A 14,290-nucleotide genomic window follows, 5' to 3' on the forward strand; every position below is an offset into this window, starting at 1 on the left:
ACCAAAACAATGTAGGGGGAACATACGCTAACATTTGAAAAACACTTCTACATCTTAGCTTTGTGTTGTAGATCAGTGGTTCTCAACCCTTTTCCTGTGAAATCTTTTTTAATTCAAGTACCCCCTAATCAGAGCAAAGCATTTCTGGTTGAAAAAAAGAGATAAAGAAGTAAAATATAGCACTATGTCATCAGTTTCTGATTTATTAAATTGTATAACAGTGCAAAATATTGCTCATTTGTAGTGGTCTTTCTTGAACTATTTGGAAAAAAAGATAGGTTTTTATTTATATTTATGAAGGATTTTTGAATTGTTGCTATTTTTAGAATATTTAAAAAAAAATCTCCCGACCCTCATTCCTTGTGTTTATTTACTTTTACGTTATATATTTTTTGCACTTCTTATGTTGTATTTATTTATTTATTTTACCTTATTTATCTTTTGTTTATCTTTAATATATTTGTTAGATTGAATCTAAGTTTGCATATATTCATGTGTGTCTATATTTGTTGTGGGCACTAGGTGACAATTACCTTGGGAATTAAAGTGGGTGGGTATTGTAAGGGGTGGGGTTTACTATGTTACATATTGTAAAATGTGCAGATACCTCAACTTGCTGTTGCCATGATCCATCATACTGTACTGTCTGCAAAATTCAATAAAAATATTTTGGAAAAAAAAACAAAAAAACTCACGTACCCCTTGGCATACCTTCAAGTACCCCCAGGGGTACGTGTACCCCCATTTGAGAACCACTGTTGTAGATAACAAAGCCATAACATCATTCATGATTATTTTTATTGATTGTATTTGTATTTATGTTAACTGTGCTCTAAAGTAAGCTTGTATTTACTAATATTGCTATTATACCGTCAACTGAAACGCTTTTGAGGGCTTTAGTACACTCAAAAACATATCCATCCATTTTCTACCGCTTGTCCCTTTTGGGGTCGCGGGGGGTGCTGGAGCCTATCTCAGCTGCATTTGGGCGGAAGGCGGTGTACACCCTGGACAAGTCGCCACCTCATCACAGGGCCAACACAGATAGACAGACAACATTCACACACTACGGCCAATTTAGTGTTGCCAATCAACCTATCCCCAGGTGCATGTTTTTGGCGGTGGGAGGAAGCCGGAGTACCCGGAGGGAACCCACGCAGTCACGAGGAGAACATGCAAACTCCACACAGAAAGATCTGGGATTGAACTCAGGACCTTCGTATTGTGAGGCACATGCACTAACCCCTGTACCACCGTGCTGCCCTTCAAAAACATATCATGTCTCACAAAAGAAATGTGTACACTTTTTCACCATGACAGGACGCACGGAAATCATCAAGAACCTCAAACAGGTTGTTGGACATTTTGCTTTTCAGGTCCCATTTTTGGGGGGGGGGGATTTAGTCCCGTTGAATTTTTCATAGTTTTTTGTTCTAATTTGAAACCTGTTTCGTTTGTCGATAGAATGTGTCGCGGGCTAATAGAAATCAGGCTGCGGGTCGCAAATGGCCCCCGGGGCCGCACTTTGGACACCCCTGCCAGAGGCTAAATTTCTGCTACAATTTAGGGGGCATGGTGTACCCAAATAAACAACTTTTAGAGGAGATAATTCATACTTTGGGTTACAAAATGGCAACACTTCCAAATACAATTATAACTCACCCTTTTCTCTCCCTCGGGGGAAATCCGCGGAGTGGAGCGCCCTCAGATATTGAACTGTCATCTCCAAGATTTCTGCTTTTTCCAGTTTGCCTGAATTCTTTAGGAAATAGCAATAAGATGACTACAAAAATGCATGTATTCAATATATATATATATATATATATTCATATATGCTGGTGCACGTACCTGTTTGGCCAGTGCCATGGGTACAGTTTTGCCCAGTTCGTTTAGGCAGCGATTGATGCGATCTCGTCTTCTTTTCTCGATCACTTTGTGCGAGATGGGAGTTCTCTGAGGGGGTGAAATGTAAATAAACAAGTGAGAAAACTGTTTTTTTGTATGTGCAGACTTGTCCGACAATGCGCGCATGCATGCATGGCTGCTTTACGCGCAGCTTTTTCTGCCAACAACAGCTCTTAGAAGTGATATAAACACAAGTCGAGGGTACGTTTAGCGCATTTAAAGTGAAGATATAAAAAAATCCTGCACAAATGTCTGTGTGGAGTCATATAGGCATGCGCAAAGAAGCGCCAAATGCTCCAGTTTAAGAAAATGTTGCGTCAAAATGCATGAAGTAAATGTGCCTCTTACCTTTCGTTCTTTCATTTTGGATGCCATAAAAGAGAAAAAGTGTGGGATTTAAAAAAAATAAATAAATAAAAGATGGTTCCAAATTGTTGCAGCTTGGAGAGATGCGACGCTGTGCCGACGCGCACGCTGCAGACTGAGATGTGAGGAGGAGAAAAGATGGCTCCTTATAAAAGGGATCATCCAAGGGGGGACATTCACGGTAAATGTAAATTATTCCATGGGATTAGATGAGGACCATGATAAATGTGTGCGTTTCGGATCAGTTGAAGAAACAGTCGGACAACAACAAGTCGCACTCACACAAAAAAAAAAAAAAAAAAAAAGGAGGTGGGGAGGGCAAACCTTGCTTTGTTAACCCACGTGGCTGCTTAAAAGACACGTGATTACTCGTGGGGATATTATTTGCATATAAGTGAGGCGGGAAATGACGAGTGAGGCGTTCAGGGGGATGGATGGACGGATGGATGCATGGCGCGCACAAGAGCGCACGGCCGAACAAGTAACACACAAAAAAGGAGAAAGCGACCTCTTTCTTCACTTTACAAATCCCCGCCAAGCCGCTTTAACTCTCACACCCAGTCCGAGTTTTAATTTAAGGCCTGTCCAGTGTCATTAGAGTAATTAAGTAAGCCTTTAATAGGCTGTTCCGCCAAGTTCAGGGGAGACCTTTTTTTTTTTTTTTTTTTTTTTTTGGAGAGCCCCTCTTCACCCTCCTTCCCCAGTCTTGCTGACATCTTTTATGAGGTTTTGTTTGTGGACATTCTTTACCGTTTCTAAAAAAAAATAAAAATAAAAAAAAGAGATATATATTTTTGTTCTAGAAGGGCAGGTGCACGAGTGCTGCCTGCTGGCACAAGAGCGTGGTCCGCGTCAAGGCGCACACGATGAGCCGCCACTGGAGACTCCTTTTGGAGGGGGGCTCAATTTGTATCCTATTATCCTATAAGAAAATGTCTATTCAGTGCCATGAATAGTTTCATTGGCCTAAATTTTAATAATGCTGTGAAAGAAAGGGGAGAAATAAAGAAGAATGCAGCTGGTGCGAGCGCGCATTATCCGCCGTCACCTGCAAGACGGATAGCCTGGAGACCCCTATTCATTTGCCTAATTTCGGTCAACTTAACAAACTTTGGGAGAAATTATACTGCTATTGTTGCGAAGGGTGAAGCCTTCTGATCGAATTAACAGCATGTTTTGATCCGGTAAATGTCATTAGAAGGAGAGAAACAATCGCGTTTAAAGGCGCCCGGGGAATGCGCCAAAGTGGGGACGCCAAGGCGCAAAGTGCACAAAGGCTGCTGGTAAATGCCACAGGGGACACTTTTGTACCCTCAAAGTTTTTCCCCTCTCCAAACAAAGGGCATTATTTTATACTTGAATACATTTCGCACAACAATTGGCTGTTTTCTTCAAACATATTTGGAGCGCAAGGTTAACAACAGGTTTATTGTGTGCGCACCCAAACGGCTCTCATGCGCCAAAACACGCCGGGCTTCTGCGTCTCGTCTTTTCACAGCCCCTTTTCACGCCGCAAACCTTCACCCTGCAGCTTGGACACATCTGATCCTGTGAGCAATGTCAAAGAATTAAAATTAAAAAAAAAAAGCATGTGGAGGCGGTGAAAGAAAAGGCTCACAAGACATCAGAAGAGTTTGGAGAGTTTTTTTTTTAAGGCGAGCACCATGGAGAGAAAGGCGCGAGCGAGAGGGACGAGGGCATTAAATCCTATTACTTGACTGTGGACTTGTTTAAAACACTTTTTTTTTTTTGCTTTTTTAATGTGTTTGTACTTTGAAACGTAGACTTGTTGGACTTAAACAAAACTCCACTGGGAGCTCTAACTTGGTGGAAAAGTGCTATTAAGCCACATTTTTCATGCACCCATTTAGTTATTTTGGACACTTTAATAAAGGTGTCTATTATTATGTTTATAGCATGGTTGTTAAAAAAATGCAATGATTATTTTCATTCCCTTTTTAAATTCGCTACAGTGTTTGTCATTCATAAATGAATAAAATTAGCAGAAAATCTATTATTTCGTGTGAATAAACGGCCATTTTCTATACTATAGCTGCAATCATTCACATATTAATAGTGACTAGTTATATTCATTTATAGGCATATACTGTATTTATCATATTTTGAAAAGTAGATTTATAGGGGCAGCATATATATAGTCACTGAAATGACAGCAAGCACACCACATGTGAATAATGCTGTATAATAGACTGTATATATATTATTCACATGTGAATAATGCTGTATAATAGACTGTATTTATATTATTCACATGTGAATAATGCTGTATAATAGACCGTATATATATTATTCACATGTGAATAATGCTGTATAATAGACTGTATTTATATTATTCACATGTGAATAATGCTATATAATAGACTGTATATATATTATTCACATGTGAATAATGCTGTATAATAGACTGTATATATATTATTCACATGTGAATAATGCTGTATAATAGACTGTATATATATTATTCACATGTGAATAATGCTGTATAATAGACTGTATTTATATTATTCACATGTGAATAATGCTATATAATAGACCGTATATATATTATTCACATGTGAATAATGCTGTATAATAGACCGTATATATATTATTCACATGTGAATAATGCTGTATAATAGACTGTATATATATTATTCACATGTGTATAATGCTGTATAATAGACTGTATTTATATTATTCACATGTGAATAATGCTGTATAATAGACTGTATATATATATTATTCACATGTGAATAATGATGTATAATAGACTGTAGTTATATTATTCACATGTGAATAATGCTGTATAATAGACTGAATTTATATTATTCACATGTAAAAAAATACCTAAGTGTTTATTGTTTATTGTGAGCAAACTGTGGTGCTGAATTTCCCCCCAGGGATCAATAAAGTACTTTATATTCTATTCTATTTTATAATGTACAAACACAGCAAAAAATCCTATTACTTGACTGTGGACTTGTTTAAAACACTTTTTTTTTCTTTTTAATGTGTTTGTACTTTGAAATGTAGACTTGTTGGACTTAAACAAAACTCCACTGGGAGCTCTAACTTGGTGGAAAAGTGCTATTAAGCCACATTTTTCATGCACCCATTTAGTTATTTTGGACACTTTAATAAAGGTGTCTATTATTATGTTTATAGCATGGTTGTTAAAAAAATGCAATGATTATTTTCATTCCCTTTTTAAATTCGCTACAGTGTTTGTCATTCATAAATGAATAAAATTTGCAGAAAATCTATTATTTCGTGTGAATAAACGGCCATTTTCTATACTATAGCTGCAATCATTCACATATTAATAGTGACTAGTTATATTCATTTATAGGCATATACTGTCTTTATCATATTTTGAAAAGTAGATTTATAGGGGCAGCATATATATAGTCACTGAAACGACAGAAAGCATACCACATGTGAATAATGCTGTATAATAGACTGTATATATATTATTCACATGTGAATAATGATGTATAATAGACTGTATTTATAGTATTCACATGTGAATAATGCTGTATAATAGACTGTATTTATATTATTCACATGTGAATAATGCTTTTTAATAGACCGTATATATATTATTCACATGTGAATAATGCTGTATAATAGACTGTATTTATATTATTCACATCTGAATAATGCTATATAATAGACTGTATATATATTATTCACATGTGAATAATGCTGTATAATAGACTGTATTTATATTATTCACATGTGAATAATGCTGTATAATAGACTGTATATATATTATTCACATGTGAATAATGCTGTATAATAGACTGTATTTATATTATTCACATGTGAATAATGCTGTATAATAGACTGTATATATATATATTATTCACATGTGAATAATGCTGTATAATAGACTGTATATATATTATTCACATGTGAATAATGATGTATAATAGACTGTTTTTATATTATTCACATGTGAATAATGCTGTATAATAGACTGAATTTATATTATTCACATGTAAAAAAAATAGTGTTTATTGTTTATTGTTAGCAAACTGTGGTGCTGAATTTCCCCCAGGGATCAATAAAGTACTTTATATTCTATTCTATTCTATTCTATAATGTATAAACACAGCATTAAATCATATTACTTGACTGTGGACTTGTTTAAAACACTTTTTTTTTCTTTTTAATGTGTTTGTACTTTGAAATGTAAACTTGTTGGACTTAAACAAAACTCCACTGGGAGCTCTAACTTGGTGGAAAAGGGTCATTAAGCCACATTTTTCATGCACCCATTTAGTTATTTAGAACACTTTAATAAAGAAGGTGTCTATTATCATGTTTATAGCATGGTTGTTAAAAAATGCAATGATTATTTTCATTCCTTTTTTAAATTCGAATGAATTTCAGCATCAACACTACTATGTTCCAAGGAACGACTAAACAAGAGGACCTAGATTCAGGATTGCATCCACCTACACTTATAGAGATTATTGAAACAACATCAAAGATTGTTGAACAAGAAAACATGGAACTAAAAAATTTCTGCAACAAAGATCACAAAAATCAGGATTTGGAAAATGATATAGATCCAGATACAAATTTTTTCTCCCACTTCAGTAATAATTGTTTTTATTATACGGATGATCAATATAACAGCAACATTAAATGTGATAACAAATTGTCAATTATTCATTTTAATAGCAGAAGCTTGTATGCAAACTACAACAATATTAAGAACTTTTTGGAACACATCAACGAACCCTTCAAAGTGATTGCTGTCACGGAAACATGGATTGATGATAAAAAAGGAATAGATTTTGATCTGGATGGATATGAACTAAACTACATCAACAGAAACAACAAAAATGGAGGAGGAGTAGCTGTGTACGTGATGAAGAACCTGAACTACAAAGTGGTAAAAAACATGTCATTTGCTATAGATAATATTTTAGAATGTATAACAATTGAAATATGTCAGGAAAAAAGCAAAAACATATTCATCAGTTGTATATATAGATCACCTAAGTCAAGTATAGAAACATTTGAAGAATGGATCAAGGCTACTTACATGGACAATGGGCAAAGAATAATTTTCTTATGTGGTGACTTTAATATTGACTTATTGAACCCTAACAAGCAAAAGTCTATTGATGACTTAATTGATACAATGTACAGCATCAGTTTATATCCTAAAATCACAAAGCCAAGCAGAATTACAGGACACTGTGCCACGCTTATTGATAATATTTTTACCAATGATTTTGATAATAACACTACAAGTGGTCTACTTATAACTGATGTTAGTGATCATCTGCCAGTTTTTACAATATATGATGGGAACTACAAGAAGAACATGGAAGACAAAAGGACATTTCGAAGACTGTGCACAGAGAAGAGGATGATTGCTTTCAAAATTGAGCTACAAAAGCAAGATTGGGACAATGTGTACAATGAAAATGAGGTTGATGAAGCATATGAACATTTCTTAAACAAGTTCATAATACTTTATAACAAACATTGTCCATGGATACAACTCAGTAATAAGCAGAGAAAGAATAATCAACCATGGATGACAAAAGGGTTAAAAAATGCTTGTAAGAAGAAGAATACACTATATAGGAAATGTATAGCACAAAGAACTACAGAGGCAGAAATTATGTACAAAAAGTATAAAAACAAGTTAACATACATACTACGATTATGTAGAAAAGAATATTACAGTGAATTATTGGACAAGAACAAAACTAATATGAGAGCAACATGGGGCATCCTCAATAGCATTATTAAAAATGGCACTAAGAGGGACTACCCTCAATACTTCTTAGACGGAAATAAAAAAAATGACAACATAAAGGAAGTAGTTGAAAGCTTCAATAATTATTTTGTAAATATTGGACCAAAATTGGAAGAAAGGATTCCAGACCCAGTTTCAATTGAGGACTATAATGATACCATAGAGCGAAATCCCAGCTCCATGTTCCTCAGTAATGTGACACAGGAGGAAATAGTTACAATCGTGAAAAAATGTAAATCCAAGACTTCAACTGATTGTAATGAAATTGATATGGAAACGATAAAAAAGGTTATTGAAGAGATCTCAGGACCATTAATGTATATTAGTAACCTATCATTTCAAACAGGTACATTTCCAAACAAAATGAAAATAGCTAAAGTTGCACCAATTTACAAGACTGGCGACAAACATCAATTTACAAACTATAGACCTGTTTCCTTACTTCCACAATTTTCTAAAATCATTGAAAAACTGTTCAATAACAGATTAGAGAGTTTCATAAATAAAAATAGAATACTCGAAGAAAATCAATATGGATACAGAGCTAATGTTTCAACTTCGATGGCTTTAATTGAAATTACAGAAGAAATTACCAATGCTATAGATAATAAAAAATGTGCGGCAGCAGTTTTTATGGATCTAACTAAAGCATTTGACACAATTAATCACAATATTTTAATCAAAAAACTAGAACGATATGGCATCAGAGGGTTAGTCTTAAACTGGATAAGAAGTTATCTAATGAACAGGAAACAATACGTGAAGGTAGGCGAACACACCTCTACAACGCTAAATATATCCTGTGGTGTACCTCAGGGATCAATACTAGGACCTAAATTATTCAATCTATATATAAATGACATTTGTAAAGTTACAAAAGATTTAAAGTTAGTATTATTTGCGGATGATACAACAGCGTTTTGTTCAGGAGAGAACACACAGAAGATACTACAAATAATAACAGAAGAAATTAACAAATTAAAAAGATGGTTTGACAAAAACAGACTATCGTTGAATCTCAGTAAAACTAAAATAATGCTATTTGGTAACAGTAGAAGAGAAAGTCAAACACAAATACAAATAGACGGAATAGAAATTGAAAGAGTAAATGAAACCAAATTTCTAGGTATAATGATTGATGATAAATTGAACTGGAAATCTCACGTAAAAAATATACAACATAAAGTAGCAAGAAACACATCAATAATGAATAAAGCAAAACATGTTCTAGACAAAAAATCACTTCATATTCTCTACTGCTCACTAGTGTTACCATATCTGAGTTATTGTGCAGAAATATGGGGAAATAATTACAAAAGTACACTTCATTCATTAACGGTGTTACAAAAAAGATCAGTTAGAATAATACATAATGTTGGATATAGAGAACACACAAATCCTTTATTTATTGAATCAAAGATTCTGAAATTCTACGACATAGTGAATTTGCAAACAGCTAAAATTATACACAAAGCAAACTATAACCTGCTACCCAAGAATATACAACAATTCTTCTCAAAAAAAGAGGAGAAATATAATCTTAGGGAGAAATGTAATTTAAAACATTTGTATGCACGTACAACACTTAAGACCTTCAGTATATCAGTATGTGGAATTAAATTATGGAATGGATTAAGCAAAGCAATCAAACAATGTACTAATATGATCCACTTCAAGAAACTCTTCAAACTTAAAGTGTTTACAAAGTACAAAGAAGAAGAACCATGATAAACATTCTGAATTTATTTAACTCATCCATTCTTTCATTCTTTCACTCACAAAATAATCTTACTTATCTCAACATATGAAATGTAACTTACTTCACCAATTATTATTTATTTACTTATTTTATTGTGATTACTTATGGAGTATATTGTGAATAAATTGAGAACAGGAAGTGAACAAAAATTTTAGCAACTGTTATGTAAAAGAAAAGGGGTAGGATTAAATAAGCTCTGCTTCTTCCTACTCCTTTTCGAACATGTTGAAAAGAGAAACTGGAGATTGTGATGTATCATGTTGTATACTTGCATGTTCGAAATAAACTCAAACTCAATAAAATTAGCAGAAAATCTATTATTTCATGTGAGTAAACGCCCATTTTCTATACTATAGCTGCAATCATGCACATGTTTATAGTGACTAGTTATATTCATTTATAGGCATATACTGTATTTATCATATTTTGAAAAATAGATTTATAGGGGCAGCATAGTCACTGAAATGACAGCAAGCACACCACATGTGAATAATGCTGTATAATAGACTGTATATATATTATTCACATGTGAATAATGCTGTATAATAGACTGTATATATATTATTCACATGTGAATAATGCTGTATAATAGACTGTATATATATTATTCACATGTGAATAATGCTGTATAATAGACTGTATATATATTATTCACATGTGAATAATGCTGTATAATAGACTGTATGTATATTATTCACATGTGAATAATGATGTATAATAGACTGTATTTATATTATTCACATGTGAATAATGCTGTATAATAGACTGAATTTATATTATTCACATGTAAAAAATACCTAATATTGTTTATTGTGAGCAAACTGTGGTGCTGTGTGAAATGTAAACTTGTTGGATTTAAACAAAACTCCACTGGGAGCTCTAACTTGGTGGAAAAGGGTCATTAAGCCACATTTTTCATGCACCCATTTAGTTATTTAGAACACTTTAATAAAGAAGGTGTCTATTATCATGTTTATAGCATGGTTGTTAAAAAATGCAATGATTATTTTCATTCCTTTTTTAAATTCGAATGAATAAAATTTGCAGAAAATCTATTATTTCATGTGAGTAAACGCCCATTTTCTATACTATAGCTGCAATCATGCACATGTTTATAGTGACTAGTTATATTCATTTATAGGCATATACTGTATTTATCATATTTTGAAAAGTAGATTTATAGGGGCAACATAGTCACTGAAATGACAGCAAGCACACCACATGTGAATAATGCTGTATAATAGACTGTATATATATTATTCACATGTGAATAATGCTGTATAATAGACTGTATATATATTATTCACATGTGAATAATGATGTATAATAGACTGTATTTATATTATTCACATGTGAATAATGCTGTATAATAGACTGAATTTATATTTTTCACATGTAAAAAATACCTAAGTATTTATTGTTTATTGTGAGCAAACTGTGGTGCTGAATTTCCCCCAGGGATCAATAAAGTACTTTATATTCTATTCTATTCTATAATGTATAAACACAGCATTAAATCCTATTACTTGACTGTGGACTTGTTTAAAACACTTGTTTTTTCTTTTTTAATGTGTTTGTACTTTGAAATGTAGACTTGTTGGACTTAAACAAAACTGCACTGGGAGCTCTAAATTGGTGGAAAAGTGCTATTAAGCCACATTTTTCATGCACCCATTTAGTTATTTACAACACTTAATAAAGAAGGTGTCTATTATCATGTTTATAGCATGATTGTTAAAAAAATGCAATGATTATTTTCATTCCTTTTTTAAATTCGCTACAGTGTTTGTCATTCATAAATGAATAAAATTTGCAGAAAATCTATTATTTCGTGTGAATAAACACCCATTTTCTATACTATAGCTGTAATCATGCACATATTGTTATTTATTTATAGGCATATACTGTATTTATCATATTTTGAAAAGTAGATTTATAGGGGCAACATAGTCACTGAAACAACAGCAAGCATACTACATGTGAATAATGCTGTATAATAGACTGTATATATATTATTCACATGTGAATAATGCTGTATAATAGACTGTATATATATATATTATTCACATGTGAATAATGCTGTATAATAGACTGTATATATATATATATTATTCACATGTGAATAATGCTGTATAATAGACTATTTATAGTATTCACATGTGAATAATGCTGTATAATAGACTGTATTATATTATTCACATGTGAATAATGCTGTATAATAGACTGTATATATATTATTCACATGTGAATAATGCTGTATAATAGACTGTATATATATATATATATTATTCACATGTGAATAATGCTGTATAATAGACTGTATATATATATATATATATATATTATTCACATGTGAATAATGCTGTATAATAGACTTTATAGTATTCACATGTGAATAATGCTGTATAATAGACTGTATATATATTATTCACATGTGAATAATGCTGTATAATAGACTGTATATATATATTATTCACATGTGAATAATGCTGTATAATAGACTATATATATTATTCACATGTGAATAATGCTGCATAATAAACTGTACTTATATTATTCACATGTAAAAAATACCTAAGTGTTTATTGTTTATTGTGAGCGAACTGTGGTGCTGAATTTCCCCCAGGGATCAATAAAGTACTTTCTATTCTATTCTATTCTATAATGTAAAAACAAAACGTATAATAAATAAGAGATTGTTATTTTATTTTCATTACTCTTAATTAGTGTTGTGGTTTTTTTTCCCCTCTGCTTTTTTGTTATTAAACATGTCTAAAATAAACATTTCTGAATGATGAAGGGCTTAAAACTTAAGCAGTGGATAGTTTATAGGTCTATATGTTGCTGAGGAAAAACAGCATAGTTAATATTTAAAAACAAACATCGTAAAATGAAGTGTGTGTTAGTGAGGTCCATATATTAAAAATATTGCTTTAATACAAAATGTCATCACCGACTTATAGCAGAGTCCAAATTGCAAACCTGAGTCAATGCAATAGGCTACACTTTTATGACGTTATTAAAAATGTTTAACAGATTAATTACACTTTTGGGGAACACATTCACCATTAATTAGTTGCTTATTAAAGTAACAAAGACTTAATTTAGTTATTTGTACACTAGGGGAACATATAAGGGTTAGGGTTACTAATAAGCAATAATTCTGAGGTTATTGAGGGAAGACTCTTAGTTAATGGCTTACTGGTTGTATAATAAGACCATGCACAATGAGGCATTAATAAGTACTTAATAATGACTAATTAAGAGCCAATATGTTTCTAATTTGCATGTTAATAAGCAACTAATTAATGGTGAATATCTGTTCCCCATACTAAGGTGTCACCTACTTTTTTATTCTGATTAATCATGATTAATTACAGTAAATTACCTGTGTGCATAATTAAAATTAACTTAGAAAAAATATATGTAAATATATTGTCAGAATGCCATATCAATTTTTTCTTTTACTTGATTTGATGGGGGAAAAAAACTTGTTTAATCTAAAGCAGGGGTGCCAAACGTACGGCCCGTGAACAGGTTTTATCCGGCCCGCGGGATGAGTTTGCTAAGTATAAAAATCAACCTGAAATGTTTGAATGAAAGAAACTGCTGTTCTAAATGTGTCCACTGGATGTCGCAATAGCAATTATTTGTATCTTTAAAGATGATGCTACATATGTACAAAATAAACCACAAGATGTTAGTACATCAGTCGAGGAAAATGATCAAACTACATAAATAACACGCAGTAATTTGATTTTGATATAATGTTTTTATCTTGATGGATTGAAAATTCACACCAACATGAACATTATCACATATTTTATTCAGAAAATATAAATAACGACAAATAAAGATAGAGTACTATTAACCGCGACATGTAAGTGTAAAAAACCCCCCCCAAAAAAACCTTATCATTTGTACATTTTCCGAATGTGCTTGTTCTATTTTTAAACAAAGAAAACAATCTGAAGTTGTCTTTATTTTTAAGTTATCGTGCCGTGATTTTACCAGTCCGACCCACTTGGGAGTAGATTTTTCTCCATGTGGCCCCCGATCTAAAATGAGTTTGACACCACTGATCTAAAGCATCGTTTATGTCAGTGGCTCTCAAACATTTTCCACCATGTACCACCATACTTGCCAACCCTCCCGATTTTTCCGGGAAACTCCCGAATTTCAGTACCCCAACAATATTGAGGGCGTGCCGTGATGGCACTGCCTTTAGCGTCCTCTACAACCTGTCGACGCGTCCACTTTTTCACCATACAAACAGGGTGCCGGCCCAGTCACATGTTGTATGCGGCTTCTGCATACACACGAAAGATCAACAGCCATACAGGTCACACTCAGGGTGGCCGTATAAACAACTTTAACACTGTTACAAATATGCGCCACACGGTGAACCCACTCCAAACAAGAATGACAAACACATTGCGGGAGAACATCCGCACCGTAACACAACATAAACACAACAG

General features: G+C 32.9%; 1 protein-coding gene across 7 annotated transcripts in view; it reads right to left on the reverse strand.

Annotated features, from left to right (window-relative positions):
* The window catches only part of helt (helt bHLH transcription factor), a 33,827-nt gene that overhangs the window by 3,487 nt on the left and 16,050 nt on the right, over positions 1 to 14,290 (reverse strand). For 5 of the 7 annotated variants that reach the window (XM_061984004.2, XM_061984001.2, XM_061984000.2 and 2 more), the window contains 2 exons: positions 1,849 to 1,953; positions 1,663 to 1,759 (listed from right to left, as the gene is read on the reverse strand). In XM_061984004.2, the coding sequence (XP_061839988.1) occupies positions 1,663 to 1,759; positions 1,849 to 1,953 (202 nt within the window). Of the gene's footprint in view, positions 1 to 1,662; positions 1,760 to 1,848; positions 1,954 to 2,253; positions 2,506 to 14,290 lie in introns of those variants that run through there. The other 2 variants (XM_061984003.2, XM_072916077.1) reach the window with 2 other exon arrangements.

The sequence above is a fragment of the Nerophis lumbriciformis genome, linkage group LG25, assembly GCF_033978685.3.
Source record: "Nerophis lumbriciformis linkage group LG25, RoL_Nlum_v2.1, whole genome shotgun sequence".
Lineage (NCBI taxonomy): Eukaryota > Metazoa > Chordata > Actinopteri > Syngnathiformes > Syngnathidae > Nerophis > Nerophis lumbriciformis.